Here is a 16,257-nt window from a genome sequence, read left to right on the forward strand (position 1 = left end):
ATTTTTATTAATATCGTTAAAAAAATTTCATTATTTTCTACAAAAAAAAAAATCACAATTATCTGACTATAGTAAAAATAATAGGAAAGAAAGATTCAATTTAATTCTATAACTTTCAAGTATATCAATTTAATTCTATAACTTTCAAGTATATCAATTTAATTCTATAACTTTCAAGTATATCAATTTAATTCTAGAACTTTCAAGTATATCAATTTAATTCTAGAACTTTCAACTATATCAATTTAAGATCCTTATACTTAAATCAAAATTAAAGTCTTAAATGGTTACAAAATTATAAACTAAATTTGCTTATAAAAATCTATAAATATAAAGCTTTATTTCTCTTATTTATGACGTTTCACACCAACATGATTGACCATTAAATAGAGTGATGGATGGGATAGTTGTTGAGAGAAAAATAAACATTTGGCAAAATCTATTTGTTTTTAATGGGAAAATTAAATAAAATACAAAAAAAGAAAAAAGAAAAAAGAAATTGTGTTTATTTTATTTATTTAAAAAAGACAGTCTCCTGACAAACACTTGTCAGGAAAGCAAATGTCTCCATGAAACTGCATGTAGCTTCCCGACAGCTTATGGTGGAAAAATGATGAGATGAGAGCTTTTCCCAATCTCTTATCAAATACCATTTCTATATTTCCTTCATCTACACATTTTCACTTCTTTAATATTATTCATCTGATACTTAGAACACCATCATCTTCATTTTACTGTGCTACCTTTTTAATAATTGTTTGGTGCCATAGTTTCAACTTCTATCTTCTACTACTAGACATTTGTTTCATCTAATTAAGTCTTAAGATTTCTATTCTTTTATATTCTATCTTATAGATACATCAATCAATATGAACTAACCAAATTGCATTATTGAAAGTAGTGAAATAATTTTTGGGCATCATCACTCGCTCTACTTTTCTCTTTTTACCATAGAATATTTTATTGGTTACTAAAAGAATAGTTTAATCAGTCACTAGAAGTTAAAATACTTTTCTGCTTTGTGGAATAGGATTACCTTTTTCCTACTACTAGCCATTGAAATGCTCTTCCTTTATTATCTCTCTCTCTAAATAATTTAGACTTTTGGTTTGGAAAAGCTTTACTTTTGAGCTTTCTCTACTCCATCCCTGTTGCTTATCCATCCCCAGCTCTCTTACCTTCCCTTTTATCACTCAGTTTAGTTATTTACCCAGTTTTCTCTTTTGCAGAGAAGCTCAATTTCAAGTTTCCATGGCAAAAATTCCTTCAGTATCCTTTTTTTTTCTCCTCTGCAACTTATTATGTCTTTCTATGGCTTCTTTGAACAATGAAGGCAATGCCCTTTTATCATTCAAGCAATCCATTACTGAAGACCCGGAGGGATGTCTTAGCAACTGGAATTCTTCAGATGAAACCCCATGTAGTTGGAATGGAGTTACATGCAAAGATCTAAGAGTTGTTTCTCTTAGTATTCCTAGGAAGAAACTTAATGGGGTTCTTTCTTCTTCTCTAGGGTTTCTGTCTGAGCTTCGTCATGTGAATCTGAGGAGTAATAAACTCCATGGAACTTTGCCAGTGGAGCTTTTTCAAGCTAATGGAATTCAAAGTTTGGTGCTTTATGGAAATTCCTTCACTGGGTCTGTTCCAAATGAGATTGGTAAGCTAAAAAACCTTCAAATCTTTGATTTGTCACAGAATTTCCTTAATGGGTCATTGCCTGTTTCCTTAATGCAATGTACAAGGTTGAGAATTCTTGATCTTAGTCAGAATAATTTTACTAATTCTCTGCCTAGTGGGTTTGGTTCCAGTTTGAATTTCTTGGAAACGTTGGATCTTTCTTATAATAAGTTTAATGGTTCAATTCCAATGGATATTGGTAATTTGTCTAGCTTACAAGGCACTGTTGATTTCTCACATAATTTGTTTTCTGGCTCTATCCCACCCAGCCTGGGCAACCTTCCTGAAAAGGTTTATATTGATCTTACTTATAATAATTTGAGTGGTTCAATACCCCAAAATGGTGCTCTTATGAACAGAGGACCAACTGCTTTTATTGGGAATCCTGGCCTTTGTGGACCGCCGTTGAAGAACCCATGTTCTTCCGAAACTCCGGGTGCGAGTTCTCCGTCCTCATTCCCTTTTTTCCCGGACAATTATCCGCCTGGGAGTTCTGAGGGTAATGGTCATAAGTTTGACAAAGGTGGGTTGAGTAGGAGCACTTTAGTTGCAATAATCATAGGCGACATTGTAGGTATTTGCCTCATCGGTTTGCTGTTTTCGTATTGCTATTCGAGGTTTTGCACTCATAGAAATGGGAAGAAGGCAGACCAATCTAGTTATGGATTTGAGAAGGGTGAGAAAGGAAGAAAGGATTGTCTCTGCTTTCAAAAGAGTGAATCTGAGAACGTTTCAGAGCATATCGAGCAGTTTGATTTGGTACCACTGGATTCACAAGTGACATTTGATCTTGACGAACTTCTCAAGGCATCAGCATTTGTTTTGGGAAAAAGTGGTATCGGGATCGTGTATAAAGTCGTGCTTGAAGATGGACTCACTTTAGCTGTGAGAAGATTGGGTGAAGGTGGTTCTCAAAGATTAAAAGAATTTCAAACTGAAGTTGAAGCAATTGGGAGGTTGAGGCATCCAAATGTTGTTAGCCTTAGAGCATATTATTGGTCTGTTGATGAGAAACTGCTTATTTACGATTACATCCCAAATGGGAACCTTGCATCTGCCGTTCATGGTAAGTTCTCTTAACTTTCTTGCCACTAAAATTCTCTCTTTACCTAGTTTATGATTGTTTATCATATGTAAAACCTTTAAACATCTTCAGGGAAGCCCGGAACAACGTCGTTTACACCTCTACCATGGTCTGTTCGGTTTGGAATCATGATAGGCATTGCAAAAGGGTTGGTTTACTTGCACGAGTATAGCCCCAAAAAGTACGTTCATGGTAATTTGAAAACAAACAACATACTTCTTGGACACGACATGACACCAAAAATTTCTAATTTCGGGCTAGCCCGCCTTGTTAACATTGCTGGAGGATCACCAACCGTGCAATCGAGCCATATAGCAGAGGAAAAATCACAAGAGAAACAACTGAAGTCTGCCACCTCTGAAGCTAGTACATTCAGTTCTAGTATGAGTACTTACTACCAAGCCCCTGAAGCGTTGAAAGTCGTGAAGCCATCACAGAAATGGGACGTTTACTCATATGGTGTGATATTACTCGAAATGATCACCGGAAGATTGCCCATAGTTCAAGTGGGAACGTCAGAAATGGATCTTGTTCAATGGATTCAACTCTGCATTGAAGAAAAGAAGCCGCTTTCAGACGTAATAGACCCGTCATTGGCTCCAGACGACGATGCTGACGAGGAGATCATAGCGGTTTTGAAGATAGCATTAGCTTGTGTTCAAAATAATCCAGAAAGAAGACCTGCAATGAGGCATGTTTGTGATGCTTTGGGCAAGTTGGCTGTCACTCCAAACTAAACAACAATAACTCATAACAAATTGCTTTCTTGCAATAGAATTAGTTTGCCTCATTTATATGTTTATGATGATAAATGTCCAAGATTCATGGTTGGTTCTATATTTTATGGCAGAAATGGCTGTGTCTTTTAGTTGTTCAGCTTGGAATTCACCGTTTTGAAAGTGAAATTTTGCAATTGAGTTACTAAGGACATTGTTTTGCACTAATTTGAGAAAGCAAAACAAGATTTGAGGGATGGTAGAGGTGAATGTGAAAGTCCAAATTTTGGAGTGGGAAATGGCTGACTTTGTTAAGGTAAGGGCGTGATTGTAGGGACAACCCCCACCCCTTTTTGACTTAAACCTCTTGGAAAGATCCTCCACTCATTCAACCTTTCATCGTTTTGTGCTTTATCCATTGAACTACGCTCCAATTTGTAAGATGAGCGTGAGAGAATTTAAATCTTTGAGCTCCTTGTTCAAGGGTAAATGCTTATTAAACTTGAGCATTTGATGGTAGTTCTATGCTTAAGTAGGTTGTTTTGTCATAGGTATAATAAACATCATATAATAGACATCATATGTGGCATTGTGTAGATATATTTTAAGATAAAAGCTAATAGAGTCTTAAAGAGATGCAAAGTAAGCTTAGCTCGATAATTAGCATTCGCTCGTAGAAAGTTCGATTCTCCATCTCTAAAAATATCGAGATGCAAATTAAAAATATAACAAGAACCGATATTGTTATAAAGGTCTTCAAATTAGAGAAATTGTGAGATGCCTCCAACTTAATACAAAATAAAATTCCCATTTAGAAGTTGCATTTCGAGGGATTCATGTAAAGTTAATTTTGATGAATGACAACAAAGGCTTCATCTTTCCTAGCAATTCTTAGCCTCTTCACACCTTCCACGAATTGCCTGTCCATTCCCCAAAATAACCAAATGACCAAATTAGATTTCATTAAATATATTTAGTTTCCTAATTAAGTTGTCAAATATTGTTAAGATTGCTCATGCAAATCATAAGTTCAATCGTTATATATATTATCAACATGTCTAATATCATTTTTCTTTATGTAATTTTCGGTCAATCACTTGCTAATAGATCAATTTCGTTAAAATCATTATGATATGTCCATGTATATGTTCGGTATTGATGAGATATAGATCTTACTTCCATGGAACATCACCAACGCTCCTCCAATTTTCGTCTCCATCTTTGTAGAATAGCGAGAATTCGGAATCATTTTCAAACAACCTCAGTCCAGATTCACATTGTCGACCTAATTCAATCAACAAACATATTATAAGTACATATTTTACCTAAATCATGCATACGAAGATGATATAAGATAACTAAAATTTTTAAAACAATTCAACACGCTGTGCAACAATAATGAAAAGTGCAAACATAAAAACTCATCTTAAAAATTGTATAAATTTGACCTTTAAATTACAACAATTAAATTTATAAAGTTCAATTACTATCATATTACTCATTGCAATGAGAAATAATATAAGATACTTTAATAATTCAACATACTAAATATCCAAACCTTTCGTCGTGTTTGAGATCCACTGAGAATATCATACTTAACATAGGAATTTAGATTGAGATTTTATATCTTAAACAAAGTTTTCCTTTTTCTATGTTTACAAATGGAGGAAGAATAAAAAAGAATGCTAAATTAAAATAATAAAATCTTAGAGAGTGAGCTCGAAGAAAGAGAGCCCCCACCTAACCAAAATTATGTCATGTCCACTCAACACATAAAGTTGTTTCATCTCGTATTGGTGTGGCTCGTAGAAATTCTTAATATATGTTTATCTTTTAAGAGCCAAAAGTGTACATCGTTAAATACTAATCGATATTTAGTATATATCTTTTAAGGTAGGAGATTTAAACATTCGTGTCAAAGAGATACCTCAAGTTTAACTAATTATATTGGTTGAACTATTAAAATAGAGTCATTGTTTTATGGAAAATACAAGGTTAGAATTACAATATTAGCTAGAACAGTATTTCATACTCTTACTTATCTATTGACGAATATCTCGAACATAGTTTAGTAGTAGATACGACACGGATTAAACTCGCAAATGATGGAAAAGAAAGTAAAGTAAGATATGGAAATTAAAATGAAACATACCAAACATATCCTCAAGTTGAAGGGCAAGAGTGGAATAGGAAGCATTTTGAAAGATACAAACTTTCCTACCAACAATGACACCATCCATATTGACTTTAACATAAGCCCATTTTTGGTGTTGTTCTTTGCTCTGCACAACCTGATCAGTGTGATCTTCTTCCTGATCAGTACAACAATAGTAATCTTGATCTTGTCCTCCCCAATTCATAATTCCCATTTCTGGCTGCTCCAATGTTCTTAAGCTCAACCCCAAATCTATAATCCCATTTTCCCCTTTCCCTTCACAGTAAACAGAGTTGTTCATAATCAACTCATTATTATCATGACTCTCCATCTTTCATTCACAAATCTCAAATGGGGTTGGGAAAAGATTTATTATTTATATGCTGGGAAAATTAAAAAGAGAAAAAAAGTAGGGACCTTGAGGTAAGGGGGGAGGGGGACAACAAAGGGTTCTTCCCATTACTACTCATTCAATGTTGTTTATCTTCTTGTGTTTGTGTTTGTTTGTGTTTAATTTTGTGATATTTCTAGCCACATCCCATGCAAATTTTATTGTAAGAAAAAAAAAAACCTAAATTTGTACTGTTTGGTTTAGACTATGTTGTGGCCACTTTGATGCTAACAAAAAAGCTAGCTGTTTTGGATTCTTTGTTTGCTATCTACACCTAACCTTTGCTCTAATTCAACTGTTTATTCCTTTCTATAATATGTTTCCTCCATCCCTACCTCTCACTATCACTCACTCAATCATTTCCTCATTTATATGTTTATGTATGGAAGTTATTTGATGTACTGTAGAATGAATCTTGTCTAGCTACTTCTAACTTAAAAGTTGAAATTTTTACATGTGTTTTCTTTTACAATGTGGGTAAGAGAATATGCTCTCACATGGTGCTTCAAATGCAATATGGAATGCTAGCCAAGCAGTTGAGTCCCTTGTCTTCGTCAATTTGGTCCACTTTACTAACTTAGAGTTAAATCACATCCATCCCATTTGAAAAGTGCAAACGAAGTCTCACGTTGGTTAAGAAAAGAAGTGACCATTGGTATATAAACAAGAACAATTACCTTGATTGCTATGATGTCTTTCGAGTGAAACCAAAAGCAAAACTACGAGAGTACAACGCTAAAGTGGACAACATCATATTATTGTAGAGATATAGTAGATGGAAGTTTTGTTGTGCTTATCCGTTTGGTATCATAGTCATGGTTTGAACCTAAAGTACTATGTTATCTTTGTTCGAGGAGAGAAGATTATGGGTACGAGACGTGGTGTTTACCTTTTATGCAAGACTTCCAAGTCCTACAAGACCCACTTGTCAAAAAGTTATAATATAAAGTAGTACTGTAAAGGAAAGAGTGGTAGTAATTAGTTTGTAATTTGGAAGTAAAATTAATATTACATAGCTCTCTACCACATTTGTATCAAAACACAAGTCTGACAAAGAAACCCCATGATATTAATTGCAAGAGAAAAAAGATATCTAAAACTTTAGATATACTGATCTGAGAAAATCAGAAAGGCCCTTCCCCTGTAAATTGAATTGAGAGAAATGATGATGATCACAATCTTGTTGGTCTCTCTTATGTTATCTCTAGAAAGATAACTTTGTTGCTGTTGTTGTCAGTTGTCACAAACTCACAGTGCATATTACAATTATTTTTTGTAAATAGCCATGAACATGTCTCAAACTTGTTGATGGCTTGTCAAAAACATGTCTTTCCAAGAGAGAAATTTTTGGAAACCCATTAAGTTTAGATCTCTGAAGAGAATCATAAGAGGTCTTTGTTGGGGGAATGGCTGTTGATTCAATTGGATGCGTGTTGGTCGGATCTGGAATTGGATGACATTCTACCATAAATCTAAACTATACATTTTCTTGCTTTTTTGTAGCTAAGGGCTCTGACTGATGGGATGTTGAAGAGTCAAATGTCTGTGATTTGTGCATCAAATATTCAAGAAAATGTTATTGACGGTGTAGCCATTAACACGACTAGTAATTTCACAGTTTCTCACATTGGGTTTGAAAAAAGAAACTGTAGTGAATATGTAAGCATTGACAATTGTCTTTCCTAAAGTCGGTCATTAACTCAATATAGTTTGATAAGTGTAGTTTAAGATGCACTTTAAGTTTGTATTAAGAACAGATTTTGGAAGATTTTAGATAGTTATTAAGAATGTGACACATTTTTGTGTTTGAGGGGACAGCAGTATGTAGGGGGAGGCCCATATTCCCATTCCTCTTTGTCCCTTCCTCTTTGACTACTAACTCTATTGATTGCACCATTCTCTCTCTCTATTGTTTTTTACTGTCCTGTCCAATCCTTATGCTTTGAATTGACCATTCTTCTCTTGGACTTAGGTTTAATTTGATTAACACATATCACATATTGTCATATTTATTACTTATTCTTCCATATTTTAGTTCTTTTTAGTTTAACATGTCAGTAGAGAGAAATGAATTTCAAAGGAGACAAACTGCAAAATTATTGAAGATCATACTAATCACTTATTGCAAGTGTAAATACTATTTTACACTCTCCAACTATTTACATTCAACAATATTTTAAAATCTTTCATTTAATACCGTATTTACTATTTGCTACAATTTTCAGGACTAAAAGTCATAACCTGATGGTTGTGAGAGTGGGGCACAAGTACTCCACTACAATCATACTTTGTTTAAAATAAAACACTATTTAATATATATGGTAATCTTACACATCAAAACATAAAAACCAATAATGTGAGGGAGGCACGTCTTCCGTTGGCTCCTACATTGATCCGTTCTCGGTGACACAAACTATTATAATCTAACCATAATAACCAATTCCTTGTCCCCAACGTCCTCTAAAATGTCGATCGATGATACGTATCTTAATCAACTAAAATTATTTTTAGGTTGACATGTATAATCATTTGAAGTTAGGTTTGATTTAGATACTCATTTAGTTCATTTCTAGTGATAAATGAAGAAGGTTTTAGAAAGATATCACATCGTTATTTATGTTAATATAAATATTTTGCGTGAAATAAAAATATTAGAACAATTACGTGTAAAGTAAAATATTTAGAAATTGTAATTGAAGGTCATTTTAGGAATAATAATTAAGGATGTAGCAATACATGTAAACTATTGCATATAAACTTGTATGACTCATATGATCTATGATAGACTTCTATCATTTATAAAATTTGATAAATTTTATTATATTTGTACTTTTTTTTAAACATTAATATATAATTAATTACTTTAAATCTAATTGTCAAATTTACAACTATATACTCTCACCGAACCCTAACCGAAAATGTTTGGGATAGTTGCAAATTTAGCAATTAAATTCAAATTAATTAAGTATATAGCACAATTTTAAAAAATTTGTAAATATAGTACAATATAGCAAAATTTGTCAAGTTCTATCAACGAAGTCTATGATAGTTTTGCTATATTTATAATTTTTTTAGAATGTTACCGTATCCTTAATTATTTATGTTAATATAAATATTTATGTTAATATAAATATTTTGCGTGAAATAAAAATATTGGAACAATTACGTGTAAAGTAAAATATTTAGAAATCGTAATTGAAGGTCATTTTAGGAATAATAATTAAGAATGTAGCAATACATGTAAACTATTGCATATAGACTTGTATCACTCATATGATCTATGATAGACTTTCTATTATTTATAGAATTTGACAAGTTTTATTATATTTATAAATTTTTTAAAATATTATTATATAATTAATTACTTTAAATCTAATGGTCAAATTTACAATATTTGTGGTCAAGTGATGGTCTATAATTGATATGTTTTTGTGAGTGATATACTCTCACCGAACCCTAACGGAAAATGTTTTAGATCGGATTGTTATGGAGGTAGAGCAAAGAAAAAGCCCGATTGGCCCATTGGGCCCAACATAGGCTTGGCAATAGGCTCGTAAGCAAACCCGTTCATCTAACAGTTCGGCCGAGCTTCGTCCCGCCGCTGTCGTTGTTGTCTGAGACCCCCGAACAAGGAAAGCTTTCAAACGCCCTGCTATTCAACCGCCATCTACTCTTCTCCTTCCCGACCGGTGCTTTCTATCGGCAAATATGACTTCCAGCGGGGGCGAGGTTGACGTCAAGGGAGTGTTTATAGGAGCAGGCTGTAACAGAATAGTGAACAACGTTTCTTGGGGAGCCTGTGATTTAGTGGCTTTTGGCGCTCAAAACGCTGTTGCAATCTTCTCTCCTAAGGTGTGTATCATATTACGATCCACTTCTTCTTTCTATTTTCCACAACCGGAAAAATGCTGAACTTTGCTTCCTTTTTGTTTTCCTTCATTTCCGAATGTCACAGTCTGCACAAATTTTGACTACTCTTCCCGGTCACAACGCCTCTGTCAACTGCACTCATTGGCTTCCAAGTAACAAGTTTTCGTTTAGAGGTGAGCTGAAGTTTTTCCCATCATCATCATGTTGGATCAATGTGTACGTTTGGTTTTTCTTCCTTTGTGTATCTTAGAAATTATATTCCAATGGTTTATATACATCTTTTAGCTGATCTGGGAAACAAGAACTAGCGTGTGGAACTTATTTTCCCCTTCATTTATGAATTCTAATGGTCGTACCTTCTTGTTCTTAGCCAAGCAATTCAAGTCTCATTATCTACTTTCTGGTGACTCTGATGGTGCCATTCATTTATGGGAGTTGTCTCTTCTGGACCAGAAGGTAATATTTTTTTCCAAAGTTTCACTGGATTAATTAAAGTTTGAAGGATGTTTTATTGAGTTTGTATACCAACTTCCCGCGTGATTTCTGATCACTTGAATTTATTGGAGGAAGTATATGGAAGTGAAACGTGTACGGGTGGCACGATTTTATGTGATTGATATAATATGATCAGGTTAATACATTCATGTTTTAACGTTCTAATGAAACTTGTGTTTGTGTAGTGGAGAAATGTTTTACAACTACCAAAATCACACAACAAAGGCATCACATGTATTGCTGCACATGTAATTTCTGAAACGGTGGTAATTTTTGCGTCTGCTTCTTCAGATGGTTCAGTTTGTGTTTGGGAGGTTGCTTTTCCGTCAACAAATGAAGGTAAGAAATTAAGTTTTATTAAATGATGTCTGTTCTGCTAATGCTTGTTATACGTGTAGCTAACTAGAGTTATTTTGCAGTAAATCAAACTGGCCAATAACATTGTTTAATTCATTCCTTCCCCCTCTCCAATATTTCATAATTGAGTATAAAAGTGCATTACTTTTGGAATTTTAGTAATTATATTTATTTTCTTATTGTTGGTAATAATGCTTACTTTAGTTAAGTTCCTCAAACATGAACAATGGTCCTTGCTTATGCTAGTCGGTATTCCCTCTTAATTTTTACACAATTATGTAAGGTTATATATTGTTAGTATATAAACTTCCACCTTTACGTGAAACATTAAGACCTTTCTAAAATATATGTCCTACATCTTACTCTTTTAGGTGATTGTACATTGTTGTTACTGGACACACTCGTGGTTGGTTCAAAATCTATGGTGGCACTTTCATTAGCAGAATTGCCTGGAAATGTCGGTCATATGGTCCTGGCTATGGGAGGCTTGGATAATAAGATTCATCTGTATTGTGCGAAGAGAGCTGGAGAGGTATCTAGTTAGTATATTATGTATTTTTGTTCTACTTTCGTGTCATGAGCTACAAGCCATTTTGAGAAGCTTTTGTTTTTTTGCTTCAGTGCATGCAGTTTGTTAAGGCATGTGAGCTCAAAGGGCATACAGATTGGATTAGAAGTCTGGACTTCTCTTTGCCTATGGGGAAAAATGGAGAAGCAAACAACGTTATGCTTGTGAGTTCATCTCAGGACAGAGGCATACGCATATGGAAGATGGCTCTTCATGGTTCCTCAGCCGACATAAATGGAGGATGCAAAAAAGAAGAAATAAGTTTAACATCTTATATACAAGGTCCTATATTTACTGCCGGACCATTGACTTACCAGGTATCATTAGAGTCACTTTTGATTGGTCATGAGGATTGGGTATATTCGGTCCAATGGCAGCCGCCTTCAGCTTCAGAAACTGAAGGGATTCCATATCAATCTGAAAGCATCCTGTCTGCATCTATGGACAAGACAATGATGATTTGGAAGCCTGAAAAAACTTCTGGAATCTGGATGAATGTGGTTACTGTTGGAGAATTAAGTCATTGTGCTCTAGGGTTTTATGGTGGGCATTGGAGCCCTAATGGAGATTCAATTTTAGCACATGGTTATGGTGGGTCTTTTCATCTCTGGAGAAATGTTGGTACCAGTTCAGATAACTGGAAACCTCACAAAGTTCCCTCAGGACATTTTGCCGCTGTCATGGACATTTCATGGGCCAGATCTGGTGATTATATAATTTCAGTCAGCCATGACCAGGTGAGGTGCAACTAATTTTAGTAACTGCCTTATCTTAATTCATTGTGCCATCTCAGTGTATTTTTGTAAACATTAATATTTTTCATCTCTCTAGCTAAGAAATAACTGTGAGATTTTCTGGCACTGAAAATAAAAAGTTCACATATGGTAAATGCACTCGTTTTTATTCATGGTTGAGAGTTGTAGTTTTCTGTGTGATTCCATTGTGTCTGACTATCTAGTTGAGATGATGCTATGAAAATTAGCTAGGAGAATTTTGAAGTAGGAGTTCTGTCTTCCAATTTAACTAGGCGATGCAAAAGGTATGCCTGCATGAGAGTGAGAGGGGGATGAGCTTAGCTTTCGGTGGACACTAGATGTATGGGACCCATGATAAATTGTTGGTTATAGCATGGGAAAAATCTTGGGTCAGGGGAGTATTTAGTTGTTAGATTATGTGTGCAAAGGTACTTTTTGATTAGCCTAGTATTGACTGAATAGGGGAGGCGGGGATCTCTGTAGACTGTAGTTTCCCTTGATGCTGATGTCTACTGATATCAATGTTTGCAGACAACTCGGATTTTTTCTCCCTGGAAAAGTGTCAATTCTCTTGAAGGAGGTTCTTGGCATGAGATTGCTCGACCTCAAGTTCATGGTCACGATATTAATTGTGTCACCATAATACAAGGGAAGGGGAACCATCGGTTTGTGAGCGGAGCTGAGGAGAAAGTTGCTAGAGTCTTTGAAGCTCCATTATCTTTTTTGAAGACATTGAGTCATGCCACCCTAACGAATGTTGTGGCCAATGAAGATCACCTTGTGGATGTTCAGATTTTGGGTGCTAATATGTCGGCTCTTGGCCTTTCACAGAAACCTATTTATGTTCACTGTGAGTCTTTCTTCAATATTCCCTCATTCTAGAGCGTGTTCATTCTGAATAATTATGATTTTCAAGTTTAAAGCATAGAATATTTAGCCTAGTGACATTTGGAGTCCACAGTATGAACTTAAGCTTTTTTTTAACCTTTGATGTTCCATTTTTTCACTGAGGTCATTTGGATTGTAAATCCGTCGCTTGATGGTGAAATTTCTAATTCAACTTGAAGTAATAATATCTTGGTTAATAGTTACTGAGTCTTTGCTATTTTCTTTCTGTTAGATTATCATAAAAAGTAACTATAGGAAACTGATTATAGGATATTCATAGTCAAGTTCCTTTAAACATCAGCTCGTTGGTACTTTACTCAAAAATAAACAAACAAAGATTACGAGTATGTATATTTAAATGTTATGAGTTCTGACCACTCATTTTTTTGCGCAGCTGCTGATAAGACACCAGACAGGAGTGGAAATGAAGGTATTGACACCCTCGAAACCATTCCCGATGCAGTTCCTGTCATTCTTACTGAACCTCCCATAGAAGATCAATTGGCATGGCATACACTTTGGCCAGAATCGCACAAACTTTATGGTCATGGGAATGAGCTATTTTCTCTATGTTGTGATAACAAGGGGAAGCTAGTTGCTTCATCCTGCAAGGTATATCACTTGATCAGTTCATCTATTTTTCATATTTTATAGAAAATAAGTATTCATTTCTATTTAAATGCAAGTCCCCAAAAGATGATGTCTTTTGTTTCTTATCCACCTTTAACAAAAAACGGTACTTTTTGTAAAGTTTGTATCTAGTGTCGTCATTGTTACTTGGCCTGTTTATTTTTCTTTTTATCTGAGAGATGAATGATATGTTACCTAATTATTAGAAAACAGATATAGTGTTCTTACAATTTATAATCCAGTAATGTTCTCAAGATACATATATTGTTTTGTTTAAAGTGTGTTACAGCTCTTGCAAAACATCTGTGAGTTAGTCTAAAAAGAAGTAGTAATTTGGATTCTTAATTATGATTATGATATTGAAGAAGAGAATATTTCCATGCAAAGGACATACTTCAGCATTTACATGTTAGTTCATACTACATATTTTAAACTAAAAAAGATTACAGGCACAAACGGCATCAGTAGCAGAAATATGGCTTTGGGAAGTTGGTTCGTGGAAGGCAGTTGGTCGTTTGCAATCTCACAGCTTAACAATAACGCAAATGGAGTTTTCTAATGATGACAGTATGCTATTGGCAGTCTCAAGGGATCGCCAGTTCTCTGTTTTCAAAATCCACAGAACAGGTACCTGTTGCCTACTTACAATATGTGAAGGTTTTTTACTCTTTGAGAATCCTAATCTCCAACAAGACAGTCTTGAATCAAACAATATTTCTTCGTTTCAGGCTGAGATAAAATTGCACACACCTAAAATCTTCTGTATTGTGATTGTTGGACTCGTGTACTGGAATCCCTTTTCTTTTAGTATTTTCATCTTATTTATAGAAAGAAATTCATGAGTTTTGCCATCCTTATCCCATATTCTTTATGATTTTCTAGTTTGGCCGATGTTTGAAATTTACCTGGCCTTTTCATTTCCAAACCATTCTTAAACGCTTGGAAATTTAGGTAGGCCATGTCATGCAAATTAATTACTACACCTTTTTTTTCTAGGAGCAAATTATTTGGCTACACTTACCATCATTTTTTTTAATTAGTTGCTACATTGCACAAAGAACGAAAAAGAGAGACCATAGTATTTTTATACTTTAAGCAAAGAGATTCATAGTTTTTAACATAAAATATTTGCTGAATCCGTTCAGGCTCTGATGAAATCCACCATGAGCTTATATCAAGGCAGGAGGCACACAGAAGAATCATATGGTCATGCTCTTGGAACCCACATGGTCATGAGTTTGCAACTGGCTCTAGGGATAAAACTGTGAAGATATGGGCTGTGACACCTGAATCTTCAGTTAAGCAGCTAACAACTCTATCACAGTTTAAATCTAGTGTCACCGCTTTGTCATGGGTCGGTCTCGACTCCAAGAGCAATGGATTCCTTGCAATTGGAATGGAAAATGGCCTCCTTGAGTTGTGGAATTTGTCTATTAAAAGAACAGATAACATTTACTCAAATGTAGTTGCTTCAGTCGCTATACGTCTAGATCCGTTTGTGTGCCATGTTTCCTCGGTCAACCGTTTGGCATGGAAGAAGCCGGAGAAGAGTGGTGAAGAGTGCAGGAAACTGCAGTTCGCATCCTGTGGCACTGACCACTGCGTTAGAGTGTTTGAGGTAAATGTTTTTGTATGAAAAGAGATGTCTTTGTATTATAGATTGGAATATTGCTTTGTTTTTGTACATTATGATCAGTTTCAATTTTGCTCCGACAGAAAGTAGCACTCAAAAGCATATAAATTTATTACCCTCTCGTGTTTGGGCTGCTGATCTGTATATTTATTCATTCCCATTTCTAACATTTTTGGAAGAAATAATGGATTATAACACCATATATGGAAGTGATCTTAAAATGACTTTTCCCACGTCTAAAATAAGCTTTAATTACTCCAGAATCAATTTAATTTTGAATTTTATAAATTTCAAATCAATCTTCCTACATTTTAATTGATTTTTTTTCTGGAATGATTAGGAAATGATAAAAGTCATTTTAGCAATTTCAAAATCACTTTCAAACATGGTACCCTTATAGTTTATAGTCAAAGGTTAAAATATCTTTCTCCAATAGTGAAGCAACATCCATCTTGTCTTATCAAAAGAATGTCACTTCACATTCGATTGGTTCCAAAATTGGTTCTCAAGACAAAATACAAGAATACAAGAATTTCTTTTTTGAGTTCGAGTTATTTTAGAAAAGTAATTCGTATCTTTTTCTATTCATCTATATAAAAATGATAGTGGTAAACGTTTGGTTCAAAATTATGTCAAAACTATAATAAATGGAAGTCATAAATGATCTAAGCATGGGTTGATTTGTTCAAATATACCTTTCATATAAATGAATAGTCAGAATGAGAAAAATGTAAGAGCTTTACAAGTCGCCAAAGGATTGATTTGTTAAGAACATTGTCTAACAAGGTTGGCTTGGCCAATCGGAAAGAAGAAACTAAGTCCTTAAAATAATTGATATATGAATTATGAACCAATGAAAATAACTATCGTTGCTTTCACAGAGTCTAATATTGAGGCAAAGTCTTGACTGCGCACAATATTAATTGCCCTCCGAATAATGCTTTCTTGCGTGGATCCTTCACTGCATTTATAAATAAAGACTACAGAGGGACCCTTTAAAAGATCCCAAAGTCAAATTTATATCATTGTTCTTTGGTG

General features: G+C 34.4%; 3 protein-coding genes across 4 annotated transcripts; 2 read left to right on the top strand and 1 right to left on the bottom strand.

Moving 5' to 3' along the window:
* The first annotated feature begins 1,071 nt into the window (after positions 1 to 1,071).
* Positions 1,072 to 3,864, top strand: LOC101215811 (receptor protein kinase-like protein ZAR1). Its single transcript, XM_011657489.2, has 2 exons — positions 1,072 to 2,743; positions 2,834 to 3,864. The coding sequence occupies exons 1-2, from the start codon at positions 1,252 to 1,254 to the stop codon at positions 3,496 to 3,498; spliced, it is 2,157 nt and encodes a 718-aa protein (XP_011655791.1). The 5' UTR covers positions 1,072 to 1,251; the 3' UTR covers positions 3,499 to 3,864.
* A 247-nt stretch (positions 3,865 to 4,111) lies between these two features.
* Positions 4,112 to 6,106, bottom strand: LOC101209262 (auxin-responsive protein IAA32). The gene is made up of 3 exons (XM_004135340.3): positions 5,630 to 6,106; positions 4,654 to 4,762; positions 4,112 to 4,397 (listed from the first exon to the last, which is right to left on the bottom strand). Exons 1-3 carry the CDS (start codon positions 5,961 to 5,963, stop codon positions 4,322 to 4,324), a joined length of 519 nt encoding a protein of 172 aa, XP_004135388.1. The 5' UTR covers positions 5,964 to 6,106; the 3' UTR covers positions 4,112 to 4,321.
* A 3,479-nt stretch (positions 6,107 to 9,585) lies between these two features.
* On the top strand, positions 9,586 to 15,419 carry LOC101209018 (elongator complex protein 2). 2 transcript variants are annotated; one of them, XM_011657491.2, is made up of 10 exons: positions 9,586 to 9,875; positions 9,979 to 10,066; positions 10,264 to 10,349; positions 10,574 to 10,727; positions 11,117 to 11,277; positions 11,367 to 12,050; positions 12,600 to 12,918; positions 13,351 to 13,568; positions 14,036 to 14,213; positions 14,732 to 15,419. In XM_011657491.2, exons 1-10 carry the CDS (start codon positions 9,732 to 9,734, stop codon positions 15,220 to 15,222), a joined length of 2,523 nt encoding a protein of 840 aa, XP_011655793.1. In that variant the 5' UTR covers positions 9,586 to 9,731; the 3' UTR covers positions 15,223 to 15,419. The 2 variants fall into 2 exon arrangements, with proteins under 2 accessions (XP_011655793.1, XP_031742228.1); XM_031886368.1 differs by lacking the exon at positions 9,586 to 9,875 and having other exon boundaries at positions 10,680 to 10,727.
* Positions 15,420 to 16,257: the final 838 nt, after the last annotated feature.

The sequence above is a fragment of the Cucumis sativus genome, chromosome 5, assembly GCF_000004075.3.
Source record: "Cucumis sativus cultivar 9930 chromosome 5, Cucumber_9930_V3, whole genome shotgun sequence".
Classification (NCBI taxonomy): Eukaryota; Viridiplantae; Streptophyta; class Magnoliopsida; order Cucurbitales; family Cucurbitaceae; genus Cucumis; species Cucumis sativus.